A 21,281-nucleotide genomic window follows, 5' to 3' on the forward strand; every position below is an offset into this window, starting at 1 on the left:
AAATCCAAGTATTTACAAAAATGGTGTGGGGATACCAAATATTTTATACAGCGTATGTTACACCTGTGCCGGCTTTAAATGGAGGTATATTTCAAAGAGTTGGTTTTAATCTAGGAATCTTATCATTTGTGTTCCTGGTGGTTTTAAACACATTCCACACCATCCCTCTTTTAAAAAAAAATCACCTCTGTATTTCAGATTTAACTGACCAAACCCTGGATTTGAGTATTTTGGGAGGTCATTTTCTGAATTTTCCTTTTCTTGTGGCTGCAGTGGAATCTGTAGTGATGGACTGGCCTATGAGAAAACTCCATAGAAAACGTTTTCTGTGGATGACCCCACACAAGGAGGATGTCATTTCCTATGCTGTCCAGGAGTAAGGCAGGACAAAGGGCGTTGCGACAGTTTGAACTCCCTCTTTTATGTCCCTTCTTTAGGCAAGCAGATACCCACAGAAGTACTTAGCAACTGCAGAACAAGTAATTCATTTATTTCTGTGCTGCGGTGCTATGTCAAAATTGAGTGGGGATTTTTGATTCTTTCCCCCAGCTTTCTCTCTGCTTTCTCTTCCTGCCCTGTCCTAGTGATCCCTTCCCCAGCTAGAGGAACTCCTGCAGAGAAGATATACTGAGTAGGTGGGTTAAAAGGGGCTCCCCTTGGTTTCATTACAGGTTTCGGACAGCCTGGCACCAATAATGCCTCTTCAGTATGTCTGCGCACCTGACAGTGAGCATACATTGTTGGCAGCCCCATCTCAGTTCCTTCTGGAGAAATTCCTTCAACATGCGACGTACAAACTCTTCCCGAAGGCCATTCGTAACTTCAAGAACCCGGTATTGGCCATTGACTGCTACCTGAACATGGGGCTCGAGGTACAAAATATTTGCAGGGTTAAGGGGGACAAGGAAATGCAAACCCTGACGTCAACATGTTTCTTGTGTTGAAACCCTTTCTTTTATGAACCCTCAGCATCAAGGGTAGCGTTTGAAGACTTTGGTCTCCAACAGTGAGACTCCGCTGTTGGAACTAAAGGACCAACTCCACTGGAAGAGCTGGTGGTAAAGCCTCCTACCTGGCTGGCATGGGTAGAGACCAGAGGTCTGTGATGGATTGACATGATTTGCAAAGGATTCGGGCATGTCTGTCTGAAATAATATTTCATGTGAAGCAAAAACCCGAAAGCGATGCCATTCTTGACAGAACTTGCTGTGCTGCATAGTCTGTACAAAAGCTATCCACAAAATTTTTTAGATCGCTGTCCTATCATACAGCTTTTTATTATCTGTGTTTGATTTGTCCCTGCAACAAACTTGTTTTGGCTGAGAGAGTTTCTGATACGACCCTTGTCTGGTGGGTTGCTTCACTGATGGACAAAGCTCATCCTTTGTAATGCAGCTCTCCTTTTAGATGCTTTTCTTTTTATGAACCTGGGTTTCTACGGAAACTAGGTTTTTGCAAGTATGTCTTAGATATCTGTAGGGAGGGAGATCAGAATTTTTGAACCCATTGGTCAGTTTGAACTGGGTCTGAAGCAGGGTGAAAGTCTAACAAGGGGTTTGTTCTGACAAATTTTATGGAGGTCAGTGGCAAGATGGAGAAGAAATCCTTTGATCATGGCACTGAAACACAGGAGAGCCCCAGTGCTGGGAACTGCTTAGTTGATGCTTGCGGTCAGCAAGAGAAGACATCCGCCAGCACAGAGGAGCTCGAGCTTCAGCAGTTTCAGTACTCACGGAATCGCTTACTCTGTTTGGCAAATGTATCGTTATTAGAACAACCTAAATAATCTTAACAGTCGTTATAAGCAGGTAATTCACAGAGAAGCAGAAAATGAAACTGAATTATGGAGAGCCCTGAAATTATGAATTGCAGACTTGGTGACCAAATCTGAATCTAGAAGTTTGTCCCGTTGTGGTATTTCCTAGGGGAAGTTTGCTCAATGCTGCATTCTTGTTGATTGTATTTTTACCAGCACCAGCTGACTCACCTGTTATCACTACGTTATATTCCATTCCACTTACAGCCTTCCTTAGGCATTTTCTAACACGGAAGTGCTTCCTTTCTTTTCCCCTTCTGTTTCAGGTGGCTATATGTTATATTAGTTCCCGCCCACACTCAGTCAATGTCAACTGTGAAGGGGTGTTCTTCAGCGGACTTCTGCTCTATCTCTGTGACTCCTTCGTTGGTGCAGACCTCCTCAAGCGGTTCAGGTTTCTGAAAGGTAATCTCATTGCTCTGCTGGGCATCCTGGCTGCTTTCCTGCTGAGTAACAGCAGGGAGGAAAAGGGAAAGGTAGAATAACCAGCTTCATTAAACAGCTCTATTATTTTCACAGTTAGTGCTGCCATTGTTTTCAAAAGAGATAGATGAGTGTTTCTTTCGGGAGTGTATAAAACTTCTGTTCCTGTTGGTAATAAGTGCAAGTAATTGAACCTTTGCTAAGCTTTGGTAAATTACATTCATTAAATTATTTTAAAGTGACATCGAATGGAAATAGGTGCAGAAAAACAAGGATACATGGAAATAAGTCAGTGAATCATGCTGTCAGCAACTTGAGAGTTTAGAGCATAGGTGTTACTGATGAAGACGAGAAATTCTGCTCTAGTAATCTGTCTATAATGGCAATAAATATTCAGTACTGTAGATTGGGGCAGCTCTTAGCTGGAGGACGATGGGGTCTGCTCCCACCAGAACTTTATAAACCTCGTCAAAATCTTTCTGCATCTTTTTGTCTTAATACTAACAAATAGCAAATTGGCATAGGTATTCAGTAATGCTAAAGTGTGCTACAGAACTCCCGTGCATTTCTGGTGGCATGGCTGAGCCGTTTCCCTCTCGTGCCGAGTGAGGCTGGTGCGTGGTTGGGGGGGGCAGTGGGGGTCACCCTGAGCCAGTCCCAAGAACCGCATTTGGGAGTTTGCTGCTGCACCCCGTTGGGCCCCCCGGCGCAGGGGCTGTGCAGGAAGGCGCAGCCGTGCGGCAGCCGCGGTGGGGATGGTGCTGCCATCGCCAAGCCCCCAGAGCTGACGTGGGCTGAATGCAGCCAGAGGAGCCACTTTGTTGTTTCTTGGGCAAGGGGCGGTTTCTTCACAAAAACAGGCAGTGGACGCCTGGTAGGCAGGGCCTTCCCCTGCTCAAATCAAGCAGAGGAGGGATCTGACCCTCAACTTTCTGTGCGTCAGGTGTGTGGGCTGCAGCACGGAACAGAGAAAGCCCTGGAGGTGTCCAGCTCTCCTGCTTGTTAAATGACTACGCAGTCTGGTAACACCAGGTGGAAGGAAGCTTGCAAGTTTGTTGCCAGAGAGAAATTAGAGATTTGGTTTATTATTCCTCTTACAGTGCTTTACCAAGAGGAGCTTGGTAGTTAGGGAAGGTAGTAAGGAAAGTTATAGCAGACTTTCTTGGGAGTCAGTTGTGGGACTGACTGATGAGTTTAATCATTGACCTTGTACAAACCCAAATGTCCCATGAAACAAAAAAAAAAAAGTAGGCTTTATTCTTTTGGCATCATAATTATCAGTAGTGGTTTAAGGATCTCAGATTCAAGTTAACGTTCTCTCTGCTACGGTTGATGGTACTAACACCAGTCAGGCAGCAACATCCTGTGATACAGAGCAGACCCCACACCACGCTCGCTTCTCCCTGTCCATGCCTTCCTGCAAACTAGGCTGGCTGGTTGTTGACAGACCCTTCTAATACTTCCTTTTTCCTACCTAGCAGCAGAGATTTCTTTAAAATGTCTTTGGAAAATGAATGAAGGAACTAGAGTTGTTACTGTAGCCTGAGAATCTAATGTGCTTTTCAATTGAAGGTGCCACCCTGTGTGTCATATGTCAAGACAGAAGCTCGTTACGGCAGACAATAGTCCGGTTGGAGTTGGAGGATGAGTGGCAGTTCCGACTTCGGGATGAGTTTCAAACTGCTAACAGTAGTGACGACAAACCACTCTATTTTCTTACTGGACGCCATATATAAGCTTCGCTAAGACACCGCTAATAAAGGAAAAAAAAGAACTTTTTTTTTTTTTAAAGTACAATCACTGTGGAGCAAAGTGCAACCAATATTTATCTAGACTGCTCTAAAGGATTCCTCACAATTCTGAAGTAGGCTTTATTCCTAGGGATAAAATTACCACATCAGTTATGATCTAAAGGATCCTGGATTCCAGTTATTCTCACATCAGTCACAACCGCCGACACTAATCACACAGCCAACCAAGCTGTAGGATCCAGGGAGAGGACATAATTTGGTTGAAGAAGAATTCTTTTTATATTCAGCTGAGCTAGGGGAAGAAGCTGCTCTCAGCAGCTGCTAGCTTGAATGTGTTACATGAAACGCAACCCAGCATGTGGAATTTATTGAAGACATGTGGAGGAGAGCCCACCGTGTCTCTTCAGCTCTGTACTGTGGTACAGGAATACTCAGGGGTTTGAAACTACAATATAACGTAGATATTTGTATTAAAAGGAATAGTCTTGTTCTCTGTGCAGTGTTAGTTTAAAATTTGTAATTGTGTATGTATTGAAACTGTCTTTGGCAAAATTTCCACAGGTGTTCAAAGTTTACGACTTAAACCTGAACAAATCAGCAAAGGCGTGGCAGGCACTGTGCACCCAGGTTCTCCTAGCACGGTTATTTCACCCCATTAGGTACCTTCCTCCTCGACTCCAGGGACAAAGCAAAAGGCTTCTCGTAGATGCTTTCTCCTCAGAGGGCAGAATAACTTGCCAGCAAAACACCTGCAGTTTCTCACTGTCATCAGAGTTCTGAAAACCGGTGGTCTGTCCTCCTTCGCGGATGGAAACGAGTCCCGCTGTACGGCCGATGCCTTTGCAGTGGGCCGAATGCAACTTACTCTCGGTGTCCTTTTCACTCAACTCCAGTTGGCTGCAGAGCTGAGATTAGGTCTGCCAAGTCATACCCGTATGTGAACCAACATACCAAAAAATGTGCCGGATGGCAACGCTGCCCGAGCTGGATTTGAGAGAAAAAAAATGTGCGCAAGTGAAACAGAAGGTATTTTACAATAGCTCCAGGGGGGAGCGGGGGAGAAGTCCCGGGGAGCTGGGACTGCTCAGGAGAGACTCTGTCCAGAAGCAAAGATCTTTGAATGCGTCACCAAACACTGTCAGCCCTTTAGTTTGATTAACCTCTGTAAATACCGGTTGTAGCGGTAGTCGCACATTGTTCTACTTAAAAGCATATTCCTGATCCTTGTTAAGTTGTTCCCGAATGAACTCGGTGCAGTAGCTTTTGGTTGTCAGGGTTAAATCGTAGCGGTACTCTGTTCTACTTGTGCAGTTAGCACGGGTTTACCCCACTGAGGTTTCCATACAAAAAAAAAATAATCTTCCTGCACATTGTGACCCCTTTTATTAAAAAGAAAAATGCAGCATGTTCTTAAAAGCGATTCAGGAATATCAATTTACTCCCCAAAAAGCAATGAAATTACCACATCTTTATACTTGACCTGCAGCTCATGGGAGAAGGACCTGCCAAAGCTGCATTTCTTTTTTTAACGCATAGTGTTAATTAAGCAACTTTTTTTATCTTGTGAAAAGAGATGTTTACAGATGAAAAAAAGGTAATATATTTGCCAGAGGCTAAAGGAAAATGGTTTGCATATGTCCGTGTTAATGTAGCTTAAGTCTGATGCTGTAAATTTAGCACATTTCAGCTGAACAACCCATTTCTGTAAATGTACTTTTTATTTTCCTTCAGACACAACCTGCCTTATCTATCTTAACACACGGAAGTAGGGATGTAAAAGATGCTTCTTGAAGCTTTTGATACACACCTGAATGTATTCCAGTAGTTCTGGTTTTGCCAGAAGGGCTTAAGGCCAACCCTGAGTCTTAGCGTGGTGTAGAAGTTTCAGGTATTACGTGTTCAAAAATGGTTTCCTTTTTGTTTGTGTATTTGATGTTTGCACTAAGTTCTTAAAATTCCAGGTGCTGAGACTACTATGAGGCGTTAGTCCTCTGGTGAAGCAGTGCGGACTTGTCCTGGAGGTTGAGAATGCAGTCAGAAAGTCAGCGTATTTGCCTGCCTTTACCAAATACTAGTAAACCCATTTCCTTAACTCCCTCCCCTGCGGAAGCAAGGAGTTCCAGTAACACTCTGGCCTGAGCGTACTAGAGCCGCTCAAAGGTGTAGGCCTGTCCCACTGAACGCTCTCGCTGGCTGCCTGGGAATTCCTGGGAAGGAGACTGTTCTTCGCCACCATTCTTGCTGTTCCGTTTTGGTTTTAAGCCTCACCATCAAGGCCATTCTTATGAATGTATTAAATTGGCCAGCATTTTATTTTACCTGTAGATGTTCTTGTCTATTCACAGGTTAAATCTGAATGTAAACTAAGATTTAAAGAATCATATGCAGATGCTTTTTGCTTAACTTATGTAATTGCTTTTTGTGACTTTTGGAAGAGGGTTAAAAATGTTGCTTTCCTAGTGTAAAGTTTTCTTAACCAAAAACTCGGTGAATTTAGCTTCACTAGTCAGTCTACCTCATGTTATTGTTTATGAACTGAAACTGTCTGAAGTTGTGGCTATGGTATGTCTATAATGTGCTTTCATTAAATTTGAATATATTAAGTTACCATTTAAGACTGCCTCTCTTAACTGGTGCTTCGCACAGGACACTCTGTCTCTCTTCACACATGACAGTGCTGGCCCTGGAGAAACCCACCTCATACCGCTAACGTGAATCCCGCTCGTTGGTTTTAGAAAGAGATAACGTGGAGTGCTGCCAGCATTGGAGGCCTTTCAAACTGGGTACTTCTGATCTGGGAGAGTCGCTCTGTTTCAAACAGACAAGAGGGAGGAGGTACACAAGCTGCCAATACCAACCTTTAGCCCCCTTAAGTAGAAGCAGTTGAAAACCAGGCGTGGTCTGGCCACACTTCGGTCCTGCTCAGGCAAGAACTTGCGAGCAGCAGCAGTACCTCGGCACTTCTTGCCTTCCGAGCCCACCAGAGAGGATCACCTTCAGATTTTCTGTGAAGCCGCACCACTTTTGTGACAAAGCCCTTTACAGCCTGCTCACAATCCCCTTGAAAATTACAAGTCACAGCTTGAAAACAACAGCCTCTACAGGCCAGCATTCACTGCCGTTCAGCGACTTCAGTTTTAAGTACTCTGAGTAATGTTTCAGAGGCGGTGCAAGTTCTTTGCTTTGGCTCTAGACCAAGGTAAGGTCAGCACAATACAAACAAAGTGTATCCTAACTGCACATAAATTCCAAAATTAAAACAAACCGTAAGTTTAAATTTAATTAAGCCTTTCCCATCTCATATTAGGGTTTTAAGCTATTATTCAAGGCTGAAGGCATTCACCTCACCTTACTGTGTAAACCCTGTATCAGGATGGTATTGATCCGGAGCTATGGGGGAATCTGGAGCCTTGAGGTGCGACGCAAATGCACTGTCACACAGGGAATTCCGACCCCAAGCAGCGACAAATGCAGCGACTGTGTTCTCCAGAGACTGCTTCAAAGCACACGCTGCCGTTAGCCACTAAGGTCATACTTCACACGCAAAAGTACGAAATACACTAAAAATTCATTCACACTTGGTATCAATATGGAGTAACTTTAAAAAAGCGATCAAGTATTTTATTTTTAATCTATCTACATTATGTACAGATCAAGAAAGGCCACAGCAGTTTTTCAACATACAAACCCTTTAAAAGAGGAGAGATTTATGAAGGAGTGACAAGTATCAAAGTGAAGTCCACTAACAAAGGTATATACTCAGTACAGTACTTGAAGAAAAATGACGAGTACACCAGGCCTCGGGGTTTCCATTCCACCTTTTACTCTACAACTAATCCGGGGGAGAGAGGGACGGGGTAGAACTAGTTTCCGACGCTGCTGACACCTAGCAGGCTCCCTTACACCTAGTAGCGCACGGAATGCACCCCAGAAGCCGCCGTACAGCCTGCGAGGGTCATTACCCCCGGCGACTGCAGCGTAACACCTTTTGCCTCGATGCAATTGAGCATAGCCTTGAACTCTGTCAAGCAAGGAACTGGTAATGGCCTCACCCAGCTGCTGGAACTGGTGGCAGGAGCTCAGCATTACAGTACCGAGAAGCACTGGTATATCACCACATTAAGAACTTCAGCATGTACTCATCAGTGAGACTAGAGTCTTTGCATTAGTTTACAGTCCACTATGAACAATTTTCTGCTGCATGTAAACATGACTAACTAGATAAAATACAATCAAACTTTTGTAAAAGTTAATAAAATATCTTTCTTTTAAAAAAACCAAGTTAGCCTATTACTGCATTGTTTACAATTTTAATAAAATAGTACAACCTTTCGGTTGTTACCAGTCCTGAGTTCACTGTAATAAAAACGGCCCTGGCTTCTGCTGAAGGTCTGCACCCACTCAGTACGTTTTGGCAGAAGTGTCCCAATAAAAATGGAATTCCTTCGGGAGCAGTTAAGTCTGGTGCTGTCCATTGAGGAAGTTGTATACCAGGAACTGGCCGGTGCCACAGTACTGCGTTGCAAAGAGTTTTCCATCAGGAGTGGGGTCAGAGAAAGCAATTTCTTCTTTACTTAAGTATGAGCCATATATGAAGTTGCTCCTGTTTAAAAGGGAAGAAAAAAAAAAGAAAAAAAAAAAAAAGAGAGAATTACCCTTAGGGAATAATGCAAGAATATTTATGCTATTAGGCCACAAACCATTAATTAAGTGGCACACACATTCAAAAGGAAGAAGCTCTATTAGGAGGAGATAGTTCTATTTATATGATCTCTCCCCTCCTTCCAAATGGCAAGGAGGAGCACTTGTTCTGGGAAGGTTTTTATAAGGTTTTGGTATTTCAGAAGAAGCGTTCATACAGAGCAATTGCTTGTGAGTTGCACCAAGAGTTCAATTTCAGAGTTTAAAAAAAAAAAGTCTGAATTCATTCCAACTATTTCTTCATAGAAAAGAGACTGCTAGGACTATGACTACAATCCCAAGGAATGAAAACGTAAGCTACAAACAAGGCAGGGTGCTTATAGGGGGGGCTGGAAGGACCTGATGAAATTTCAAGTTCCTGGTTTGGGGGGAAAAAAAAAAAAATTGACGTGGATAAGAGCACATCTTGGATTAATTTAGAACATTGAAGAACACAACCTCAAGGCATAATTCATAAGTGACACACTTTCAGTAATAACTATATGAAAAGGAAGATTCAGTTTGCTCCTTCATGAAAATATTTTATTCTTATTTGAAGAAAGAGAATCAAGGGATACCATTGTTCTTTTCTGGATGGCTATGTGAGCAAATTTAGAAAACTGATCTCAGGCTTTAAGACCTTGATCAGGGGAAGGAGGAGGTAACGTTTATCCTTGGAAACAGAAGAAACTCCCATTAAAGTTAAATTTTTTAATTCCTATAAAATAAACTTACACGTACTTGCAAAGCAAGTATGAATTTCAATCATATGGACATCTCCATTAAATCTCGAGGAAGAAGCAACAGGAACAAAATCCTTTTTAATTATTACCAGCTTTATTCCCTTCTCTTTAGTGTATTTAGAAAGATGATTTTGCAAGGTTCTTAAGACTATCTGACCGGGTTTTTGTGACTCCAGGTCAGCTGTGAAAGCTTGAGTGAAACAGGGCAGACATTCTCAAAATGGACTTAAAAGTCTGCTAGGATGCCTTCAACATTTTGAAGTTGGGATTTAGCTGGCTACTGGAATCATCCCATTCAAACTACCTTTTGCTACGAAAGACATTTAGGTTGAAGTTTCACTGGCAGCTGAGCAGATCTAACTGCTTACTGCCATCAAAAAGGAAGTCTCACTCCTTTCCTTTGCCTTCTGCACCTTTCTGGGCTCCCTTGTTTATGCCAACTCTAGACCTTTCTACAAACCAACTGAGCAACAGAATAACACAAAGCTCTTTTTGGTGAACCTGTCTTCTGATAGCGTAGCAATGAGCTAATGGAAGGCCAAGCAAGCACCAGAGCACAGCAAAAAGATGCAGTGCATAGCTAAGAGGAAAACTAAGACCTCTTATCGCTAGCTGCAACAAACCATTAAAATTGATTCTAAAGATCCTTTCAAACTGTAGCTGAGGGAGCAACTCCAGCATTGCTTGGGGGAAGAAATCTTTCTTGTAGAAATACACAATTAAATCTACTGAATACACAATTAAAAATCAGCCAAAAATATAACCAAATCATCAAGTTAATAAGCTTATCTGAATACAGCTTTACAGTCAATAGTTCAGACAGAATGTGATCCAATACGAACTTTCTAGTTGCTCCACCAGCCAGGCAAGATGCATTCTGCAGAGCAGAACAGCTTTGCTAGCTTCTCCAAATACCCAAGAGGGCGAGGATTGGCAGACACAGCAGTACCTGTGCCACAAACTCCAACAAGATGGGCTAGCCAGGCACCTAGCACAAACCTGACAGCCTAGCAGTAGTAAGATTTAGGTAGTTCTTGGCATTACTCAGAACAGGTGTTTAAACTTCTAGGAAATGTCACTGGAAGAAACCTAAGGTTTGGAGATTCAACGTTTTTAACATTTATCTAAACAGTAGTGCGGATGTTTGAGTCCTTTTATGGATCTAGCACTTAGCATTCAGCTGAATACACTCATCACTAACTACTAAAGCTCCATGGAAATTGGAAATATCTCATAAGGCTTGGTGAATCTGAGTAAAGCAAAAAAAAAAAACCCAAAACCAAAAACCAGTTGGAAGCCACCAGACTATATCAAATAGTTCAGTGCACTCATCTCTGTTCTCTCCCCCTTTCTACCTCTAAGGAATGGCCATTCAGCCAATGGTTAGGTCCCAGTCCTTAACACTTGGGTAATCTCACACTTTGACCAAAGACAGTCTTGTTTCCTTCACTCATAATTACCTCAGAGGAATTTACCCAAGCTCATTGGCAGACTGCTGGGGTGACTCATTACAATTGCACTTAGCAGAAAGATTTCTGTTAAAGACAAGCTATTGCAGAATACTGACGTTAGTCATTGAACTGCACATAATACTGCAACTGTCAGCTGTGCTCAAATCTACATCCTCAATATCACCAGCAGCTTAAAAATACAAGCTTGAGACACACAAAGCACTAAATGTCTTGGACTGGTCCTATCTAAAACGCACGTAACCGAGGAACTTTTTTTATATTACCTAAGACACTCTATCATCCGAGAAGCAATCTTCTTTCGACGCATCATGCTGAATACCCATATTCGACTAATCCCACAAATAGCAGGTTCTGGAGAAGTTGAACAGCACCACGCTTTCTGTCTTTCAAATATGACTTTCTCATTTTCTGAACTGACTTCTGGAACCTTCTCTTCTATAACTCTGTAGCCCTGCAGGTGATGTAAAAAAACATACTTGTCACTTTATAAAAGCATCACTAATGACTGAACAAAGTAATTCTTGTGTAATTTATTTCAGTTAAACATACTTGCTAAAATGCCTTACCAAAAAGACTGCGTATTAATTTCTCTTAACAGTTTCAAAATTGGAATAGATGATAAAAGATTAAACCAGAAAACCCTCTAAAGCTTATCTGATTTAAAACAACAGCAACAAATAACCCAATTCTTATTACCACCTGTATTAAAGTGTTTGCATCAATTTCTCTGACTTTGACTAAGATTGTTTTGCTTCTTGTCTGCTACTCCCAAGGGACAGTAGAAAACACCAGAGTTTACAAGGGAACAGACAGAATATGTTGCAAAGCTCTGACATCAGTTTTTAGTACTGCAACTGGCAGTATGACTTCTTGTCCTGCTCTCCACTGCACAGTTCTGCCCTCTGCTTCTGTTTGCTGTGGAGCTGTTTGACCCCACTGTGATTCAACTCAATCCTACAGAGTACCCACTTCTTCATCCATGTTGGATTTCTGCCAGGCAGGGAGTTGAATCTGCTTGCCAGCAAGCAAGAGGAGAGCCAGAGCTAGCATAAGAATAGCAGAGGAAGAAAAATTCCACCCTTTGGCTGTAGCAAGTTCTTCGATGAGCAGGTCTGAACCAAGTATAACACCAGACACGTGTCTCAGCTTAGTGTCAACTATACAAAAATGAGTAACTACATTTCAGAATGGTCTACCACCAAAGTCTCTTCCTCTGCGGAAAAGGTGTACACGGAATACTTATTTGCTAAATGGCTAGACTTAAACTCCGAGGTAATTCTATAGGTTCAGAATGTCTGAAGAACACAGTCACTGAGCACTGACACAGATTGCCTTTCTCCAATTCAATCACTTACCCACTGGATATGTTCTGCAATTAAACAGCCGATAACTTTTTTGTCATTAGAAATAAAAAGAAGAGTTTTAGTTCTAGAGTAACACATGAGTGGAGCTTGCTGAAATCCCAAGTCATTGTCTACCATTTCTCTAATTTCTTCAACCTGTCAAAGTAAATTTAAATGCTGTGTAAGAAACACATGTAAATATACATTTGTATAAATTTACATAAAAATTACAGTCTTGCAAAAATGCTCTAAGGCATCTACAACACTGAAAGCTATTCCAGAAGTTAAGGATTATCCTAAGTAACCTGCAACACATCGGTCCACATAAATGTTCCTTAAATAATACCCGGCTGGAAATAGGAAGAGTAGAGACCTCTAAGTCAGCTTCCATTAAGTCCAAACTTCAATTGGTCAAAAGCTAATAGACAGAATGCAGATAATCAAAGTGCGGAGTCTGATATTCTAGAAGTAAATGAGATCTATGTCAAAAGTTAAACTAGCTTAGTTGAAGGTTTTCTGTCTGTTATTTTTCAAGCCTTGAAGAACTAATCCATTAAGGGTTTTGAGCAGATGATAGCAAGCACAGTGCCAAGACAGCTAGAAAACGTATGCGTTTGTTGTAAAGGAATGAGTAACTGTTGTCTCTTTCCTCAAGCTTTCTGCTCTTCCATTAGCTTTGCAAAGAGTAACTGAAACTAAAAATAAAATTTTATTTAATGTTAGCAAGTTTAGAAGAAATATATAAACTCCAGCATGAATGTAAACAAAAGCCTATGCATGAGCTGAGATTTTACTGGGGGATTCTTGTACCGACAACCCAGCATTGAAACAGCCTCTATCATCCCTCTATCATCTCATATGAGACAGAAATAAGGTGGCCTTTCCTATGTGGGGCATTAAATGGCATAAGCTTCTTTAACACATGTTGTAGTTACAGTAGTAAAGCAAAACTAGAATTTCTGATGCTCTGAATATATGAAATTAGTACTGATCAAATGAAAATTCTGTTTAAAAAAATGCTTTAAAAATAACTTTTAAAAGGCATGGTATCAGTTACTGTCTACTTTCTCATCTAGCCTTCAGGTACCAGTCTTTTAATGACAAGTCCAATTAGCCAATTTGAAACACTAAGTAACCATTCTTGAAGTCAGTCATCCACAGTGGTGACAGCTGTAGATCCTCTCAACTTTAACCACACAGAACTACAAAGAACTCTATCCTAAATGACTTCATTTGCTACAGTCTTCCTTTCCTCTGCCCCACTTAGGTATTTTAAGTAATTTTTTCTTCAGCCATTTTAGTAAAGAATGAATGTGCAATGAACGTACTAAAATGAAGATAATACCACTAGAGAAATAAAACTTAATACACTTATCTGCATTAAATATTTTAAAAAGAAAATTTGTAGTTTCTTTTCAATTCAATAACTTAAAAATGTCTATGTTAGGCTAAAGAAAGCCCACTACAGTCACGCCATCAGAAAGAGCTGTCTTGGGCATCAATTCAGCCTCCAGACATCCCTTCCAACCTCAACCCTTCTGTGATCCTGCGATAGTGGTACTGCAAAAAAGTACCTATTAGTCACAGCAAATTCCCAGCTAAACAGAATCAATGCCATGGTACTGAAAAAACAAATGTAATGACGTATTAAGATGTACGAACACAGGCTAGCCAGCAAGACACCGAAGTACCCTGCTGCTCTAAGTCTCCACTAGTGTACTGTGCCCAGTTTTAGATAGAGTTTCAACAGAGACACGAGACATGGCACAAATGGAAATAATTTAGAGGAGAGTTTGACAACAGTCAGAGCTCTATAAAACATTATTTAGGAGAATAAACTAAAAACCAGCACATCCTGTCAATCTTCTTAAGGTGAAACAATCGGAGTTTGTTCAGGCACAAAAAAGCTGTTGCAAAGAGGGAAAAAAAGGATGTTTTCTACAGCTATGGCAGTATGATTTGTACTAATGAGCTTAAATTTCAGTACAGAGATTCTGTTGGACGCTTAGGGAAAATACCCTAATGTTACGGATAGCGAAGCACTGTAACAGAGTCTGGAGACATTAGAAAAACCTCCAGTGGTAGAAGTTTTAGAAAGTTGTCAGATGCATCATAACCAGAGCTGATCCTGCTTTGGACATGGGAATGGACTACATGACTTTGAGGTCACTCTCCACCTAACTCCGTTTTTATCCAAAAATTGTTTAGAGAATGGTGCTGTATTCATGCTGTGTAATAATGTCAATACATTTCAGTTTTTTAAAATATAGTAGGAAGTTTGTATTACATAAAGTATCTGGCAGACATTCAGCAAGTATATTAAAAAAAAGTAACAAAATCATTTTTTTGATGCTGTTCCCACCCCTGCCTTCCACTCCTGCTCAGACCCATCTGCTCTATGAAGAGAGCAGCAGTGTGTAAGAGTGAGATGTCTGACCTGTTTGTGGAAAAAGCTACAGAACCACTGCAGTTTTGATTCCAACTGCAACTGCTCACACATAAATTACGCAAACTTTCTATGAACATTCTCATTACTTACATTAAAATATCAAACAAGGTAAGAGATACAAGTCCAGTCCTTTTCACCATACCTTTTTAAGTGCATACTTTGGGTCATCAGGAAGAACCATTATTATCTTTCCATCAGGATATTCAGCCAAAATTCTCTCCTTTTTCCAACCCTAAATAAAACAAACACTTATCTAAACCATACACAAGATGTACTTTTACAAACAGAAATTGCACATTATTGTTCTAGACACTGAACTTATGCAGAGACTTCACACTATTTAGCAGTTCCTTTGTTAGAGAAGGAAACTTCAGCTAGCTTTTTAAAATGAGCACAACAGATATAATATGATCGTATTTATACAATAATTTATACAATAGCCTAACTATATCTAGAAACAATTTGTGAAAGTGTCTTATAATTTCCCAACTAGATTTTTTTCCCCCAGGACTGCAGTGCAAACTGAATTTAAAAATAGAAGTAGCAAACTCGGCTCACATAACTGATTTCCAAACCTATGTAATACTTATTTTCCGAAGTCTAGTGAATGGGAAAAACCCTAAGTTTTAATAAAAGATTTCTTTTTAACATAGTTACCTCCACAAATACACACTCAGTTTTAAAGTTTGGCATGCGAAAGACCTCCAGGAGGTTCTAAGTGAACTGATTGGCATGCAGTTGCCCAAAATGTAAGGAATAGTTTATTTTGTTACTGATCATAACTGTTAAAGCCACAAGAAGGATACTAGAAAAAATTTTATAACTACCTTCTAAGAATCTAATGGGGAAGGAGGCTACGTTGTGTGTATCTGAAGTATAAACATACTCAAAAAAATAGAGGTAATTAACTCTTCTTCAGATCCACACTCGTGGTGAATAATGAGCAGTACCTGCATGGAAAAAAACAAAACAAAAAAGCCACTTAAATCTAGCAAGATGGGACTGGTAGATATTAGAACTCAAGTTGCTTTGATGGGACCTAAAAATACTGAATGCAGAAGTAACTTCAGCCACTAAAAAGGCTGATCTACAAGTCTTACTCAAAGCAACTTTAAATAAAAAAGCCTTTGAAGAAACAATATTGATGGAATAATTCTCATTGAAATCTGTACCTTCCCATAAAATAACGTTCAACTAAAGACCAAACAATGGAATTTGGCACTGAATGAATGCCATATACACTACCACAAAAAAAAGGACAAACTTAAGTGTTATAATACTTGATCTGTATCTCATTTTAATCATGCTGATTTTACTCCCTTATCCCAAACACGACATGAAGAGAATAATTTTAGAAATTGATCTACTTGCTCGTAGCCCTGGAACTATTTAAGTATGAGTTTAGCACCCAGCACGGCAATGGTTGCAACACAGACACCATTTCAATCCTGCCCGCTTTTCTTCTCAGTAGTAGTTGCACTAAATACCAACACAAATGAAGATCCTACTTGAATTTATATATATTATGATCTGAACACAAAGGGCAGTAAACGGCAGTATCACAATATTCAGGTAAGCAGAAAAGTGCAATTTGTGGGATTGTGACACGCGTTTTTAGACTATTAGAAAAGGTGTCAAAAAATTCAGGCAAGGATTACTACTCTCCAACCTCAAACACCATCCTCTCTCCATTTTTTGTCTTCTGCTGCCTCTTGGCTACCTGTTTGCCCTGCAAAAGCTTTCTATAACCTATTTTAAACCATGACCATCACTCAGCAGATAAATGCAATATGTTTGATAATCCTACCATTACAGCATCCAGAATGTTGCAGAAAATTAAACTCTAAATTTTAGGTTGCAGGCCTAATGCAGAAAATTCAACCCTAAATTTTAGGTGAAGGTATTCTGTTAATGCAATAGCCAGGTATTTCCAACAAAATGAAATCCGATGGAAGAACAAGTTTCTGAACGGCTTACTGCTGTTCTACTTTTAAGCAACAGTGTATTAGCAGAAGTCTAAAAATAGTTCTGTAAAAATGCCGTAATTGACTCTCTTAATACTTAGTGCTCATTATTTTCATTATTGTTCACCTATTAATTTTCTTAAGTGAGTACTATAATATATGGGGACCGATCATATTCACAGGAGAGGTAGTTTCTAAATTGAAGTATTCTGGAATTTATTCAGAAATATATCTTTTAGATGAAGCTTTCCAAAAAGTTTCTGCAAACCCTAAGCTCATCCAAGATTTTTAGTTCATTTGGTTTACACCAGAGAAGACATTTTAAAGTCATATTCCTTTGTTACTGAAACAGCTCTAAGAGTTTCAAAAAGAAAAACTAACATTTCACATAAGCATCTGCATTTTCAGTATCCTTATTGTTCGGTTTTAGTAAGGAATGAACTGTGCTTCCTTTAAACCAGACAAATGGAAGTAATGCGCAAGATGGGTCACAGCTCTTTCATATTCTAATATTGAAGCTGTTAAGGAAAATCTGCTATAGCTTCAACTGGGACTGATCCTATTAGATATCTACAATACACAAAATATGCTTTAGTACCAGTATCTTGCACATGGTCTGAAGAGGATTTCCCTTAACACACCTATTAACGTGGGGTTTTTTTAACAAAACCCCACTATTTTAACACTATTTAACACCTTGCAGACTGTGGTATTTTGTTTCAATCGCTGAGAACTAAAGTAGCACTCCTTAACTCAGAGAGATGGCAAGAACACCTTACTGCAGTAAGAAACAAAAACATTATGTCTGCAATATACTTTATAATATCCTTCTGCAACGTCAGAAAATTTGCTTTTTCTTTCCTTTTAACTGACTTTACTTTAGGGCATTAAGACTTATTGACTGTTGAATGAGATGCCCAAGTATTGATATACATTGCTTGTGATGACCAAAGAAGTTAAAAGGAAAGCTATTGCTCCCACCAGGATACATGTTCTGCAAGGCCTGGAGTAAAAGAACACAATTATACTGCTCCTCTCTGATACTGGAAGTCTATGCTCAACAACAGATTACCTACAGCCAGCAGGGAGGCACATACAGCCTAATCACCACAGCTGGGAGACTGGTACTGTACAGAGCCCCACTGGTGTGTAGTAACTGTGGCAATACCCTCCTCCCCTCCATGTTACGGCTATTTATCCTACAGGTATTTTTAATAGCTTGAGAACATAAGGCAACTCCGCAATGAACAGTTAACTCATTTTTAATCTACCTCTAACTCTTCCTCCCAATTCAAACAAGACTAAAGATTGCTTCTGCTTGCTTATCAAGGTGCAATGGCAATAGAATTACAAAAGAAAGAAATAATTCAAAAACGTGCAATACAGACAAGCAGTTGCTACCGCATCATGAAATAGTACGGACAGTAATTACAACTACACTGTGTGGTACATTGCTTTCACTGGATATTATACATGTATATAATGAATGATGTAGAATACAGTTGGAAAGATGGCTCCAACATTAATAGCACTGTAGCTGAAACATTCGGCACTCAATTTCACATGAAATATGTTCTGCTTATAGTTTAAAATATCTGATGTAGATTTGCCTTTAAAAGCGTAAGTTAGAAGACACAACAGACTGTTTCCCATGCATTTCCTCATGTTTTAAAAGTCCTTATGTAAAAGTAGGAAATGGAACAGCAAACCTGGTATTTTTCTATATATGCCAGTTCTGGCTTGTCTGTACTCCCTATTTCCCAAATGAACATAAACACATGAAAATCAGTGGTGGTTTTTTTCTTATACCATTTTTTCCTCAAAAATATTGAGGTAGTGAGGAAAATGTAGTTAATACTGTGTAATTCTTTCACATTTGTGAAATTTTCCCTTAATAATCAAGTTTAGTATGAAATTTTGTGCCCTTTCACCCTTTGTAATTTGTAGCAGAGAAATGGTCTACTGCATTCTTCTTCCTGACTCCTTCATTGAGTTACAGATATTCTGCCCCTCTTTCCTGAGTGTAATATGGAGAATGAGGTTTTGAACACATTAAGATCCTTGGATTTAACTATTAAATACTACACTGTTAAAACTAAGATTCTTACAGAACATAGCTAATGGTAAGAACTTTATTTGAAATATTATTTTTATAGTGTACAGAGGTATCACTTTTGGAATTAATGCAAATCAAGACAACCATGAAATCTTTCTAAGATGACATGAAGTTCATCATCATCTTCAATCCCGATATTCTATTAACCTTCAGTTCCCAGAAGTCAAATGTTGCTTTTTTGTTTGTTTGTTTTAATCTGAAAATCATAAGAACCTCACAGATGGGCTTGGATGCAATTACAGCAGAACAGCTATTTAAAACTTATCAGATTAGACACTAGCCCAAATAACAGCTTCTTCCACTTTATTCTTAACTAAGAGGATGAGCTTGAAATACAAACACATTAACTGCATTCACATCAGGCACCTGAATCCACAGGCATTTCCTAAGTTAAGTATTTGGCTTTGCAACTTAGAAACATTATTAAAAATAATGTCTTGCTCTTAGAAAACTTTTGCAGAAATACTAAATTGATGCTATGTGGTATCACAGAGAGGATACACAATTGACATTGTGTGGTCCCATAAAGTTATCCATCCCACTGGAGTTAACACTCAATGTGTATGTCATCACTCAATGCATGCACGTGCTAGAATAGTGTATTTTTTCTGGAGACTTTCAGATGTCTGAAACCAGAAGGACAGCGAGACAGATTCCTACATTTGTCTGCAGTAGGGGACATCTCCCACACTAATCTTTTCCTGCTCCAGTACTATCCTTGACCACCTTACCTTCTTGCTTACTCAATTTGCATGCTCCTATTAACAGCAAATGGCACCCTTCAGAAAACCCGTATCAGTCCTTGCCAACCTTCTGTTCCCAAATCCAGAAAAAGTCACTAAACTTGCCAAACTTTCTCCCTCCACACAAGGCCTCCAATTTCCTTACTGTCTCTATCAGTCATCCATGACAAAACAAGTATCCCAAAACCATCTCCTTGTTAGCCTGTCCTACTTCTGAGGTCATCATGGAATTTCTAGAGATCTAAAAAGAAATTTTTACTAGAAGAAATAAGATAGGCCTTAAAAAAAAAACCACAAACCAAACAAAATTATATTTTGTTGAAGATGGTAAATAATTTATTATTTACATGCAAACTACCTTCTGGATACTCAGTACTTTTTAAAAAAACACAAAGCAGTTGCATGCAGGCATGCAAGACACTAAAAATGAAGTCCATTTTCACAGTTCACAGCAAGAAGCTCTAGCATGATAATGTATATAGGCTTTCTTTTTGTGATTATGTGAAATGAATCACCAGTAGAACTACTAGGCATGTAACAAGAGACACTCAAAAGGGAGAACAACTGAGAAAAGTCTTCTCAAGTCAGACTCGGACTGAATCATATGGCATGAAGAATGTGAATGCCAAGAGAATGAAAAATGCTTCTAAGATACCTTAGAATGGCCTCCAAATCAACAATAATGCCAAATATGTTAACTACATAAAAAAGAATATCTGGAGAGCTAATAAAGTAACATACCAAGGTCAACAAGCCCAGGTGTTCCTGGACCAGAAAGTCTAACCAAAAAGTTACCAAGACTTTCTCTAGTACAATTTTTTTAATCCCATGATGCTACTGCCCAGTTAACACTTTCTGTCAGGGAAAGGAAGGTAGTTATAGTTTCAACACAGCAACTACATACAAATATCTAGAAACCAAGCATATCACATCTCCAAGCCATCCTCCCAACAATCCCCACTAGAAACCTCCTAACAAAACTAGGATAACGAGCAATCATTCTTCTAGTATTTCTGGATGACTAAGAATTAAAAAGTAGAGATTTGGTGTACTAATTCACTGGCAAGAAGGCTTATCTAAAATTCAAATTATTTTCTAGAGGAGGTGAAGATGTTTCTGTCATGTACGTTACCACAATACAATCAACCAAGAACCACTGAGCATAGGTCAAATGACTAGTGTTAAAGACTTATCTATTTCGTATGGCAAAAGTTAACTACCCATGCAGAAAGAGTGTCAATCAAATTGTTATGAGGGGGAAAAAAAAAAATCAGAGGGGAATTTAAAGACTCATAAGCCTCGTTCCTTTGCCTCTTACTCTACAGTTTCTGTTACAGAATAACCATCTAAATCATTGCTCTACAGCCACCTACGATGTCACAAAACACAACTGGAGTCTTAAAAGATTTCAGAGATAGAACTGTTTACTCACTGAACTGACAATACAAATAATTTGCTTGTGTACACATTGTGTGAAGTTTTAAAAAGATGCCTAGCAACTGAGAAAACAATAGGGAAAGTTTTTCTCAAATTAAAAGCATACCTAACTTTATACATAGTTATTTACAACTGGTTTAAGGCAGTCTGCTCTTTCACTTTTATGTCAATCATGCTGTTACTCTAGACATACATACAAGTAAGAAATTTCAGCTCTTTCAACTTTCAAAATATTCACACTTCAGTGCAGCTTCCTACCTACATGAACACAGCAGCTTTAAGTAACTACTGAACCCATCTGCCAGCTTCTGTCCAAAAGAACTAACACCATCTTCCGTAAATTA

General features: G+C 39.6%; 2 protein-coding genes across 9 annotated transcripts in view; one reads left to right on the forward strand and one right to left on the reverse strand.

Annotated features, from left to right (window-relative positions):
• The window catches only part of GREB1L (GREB1 like retinoic acid receptor coactivator), a 145,777-nt gene extending 138,630 nt beyond the window's left edge, over positions 1–7,147 (forward strand). For 3 of the 6 annotated variants that reach the window (XM_075494463.1, XM_075494462.1, XM_075494464.1), the window contains exons 32-34: positions 672–872; positions 2,083–2,221; positions 3,812–7,146. In XM_075494463.1, the coding sequence (XP_075350578.1) occupies positions 672–872; positions 2,083–2,221; positions 3,812–3,975 (504 nt within the window). In that variant the 3' untranslated portion in view covers positions 3,976–7,146. Of the gene's footprint in view, positions 1–671; positions 873–2,082; positions 2,222–3,811 lie in introns of all 6 variants that reach the window. The other 3 variants (XM_075494461.1, XM_075494460.1, XM_075494465.1) reach the window with 2 other exon arrangements.
• A 444-nt stretch (positions 7,148–7,591) lies between these two features.
• ESCO1 (establishment of sister chromatid cohesion N-acetyltransferase 1) overlaps positions 7,592–21,281 on the reverse strand; it is a 34,505-nt gene continuing 20,815 nt past the window's right edge. The window contains exons 9-12 of one of the 3 annotated variants that reach the window (XM_075494466.1): positions 14,820–14,909; positions 12,241–12,384; positions 11,149–11,336; positions 7,592–8,593 (exon numbers count right to left, since the gene is read on the reverse strand). In XM_075494466.1, the coding sequence (XP_075350581.1) occupies positions 8,446–8,593; positions 11,149–11,336; positions 12,241–12,384; positions 14,820–14,909 (570 nt within the window). In that variant the 3' untranslated portion in view covers positions 7,592–8,445. Of the gene's footprint in view, positions 8,594–11,148; positions 11,337–12,240; positions 12,385–14,819; positions 14,910–15,504; positions 15,628–21,281 lie in introns of those variants that run through there. The other 2 variants (XM_075494467.1, XR_012774430.1) reach the window with 2 other exon arrangements.

The sequence above is a fragment of the Mycteria americana genome, chromosome 2 (assembly GCF_035582795.1).
Source record: "Mycteria americana isolate JAX WOST 10 ecotype Jacksonville Zoo and Gardens chromosome 2, USCA_MyAme_1.0, whole genome shotgun sequence".
NCBI lineage: Eukaryota > Metazoa > Chordata > Aves > Ciconiiformes > Ciconiidae > Mycteria > Mycteria americana.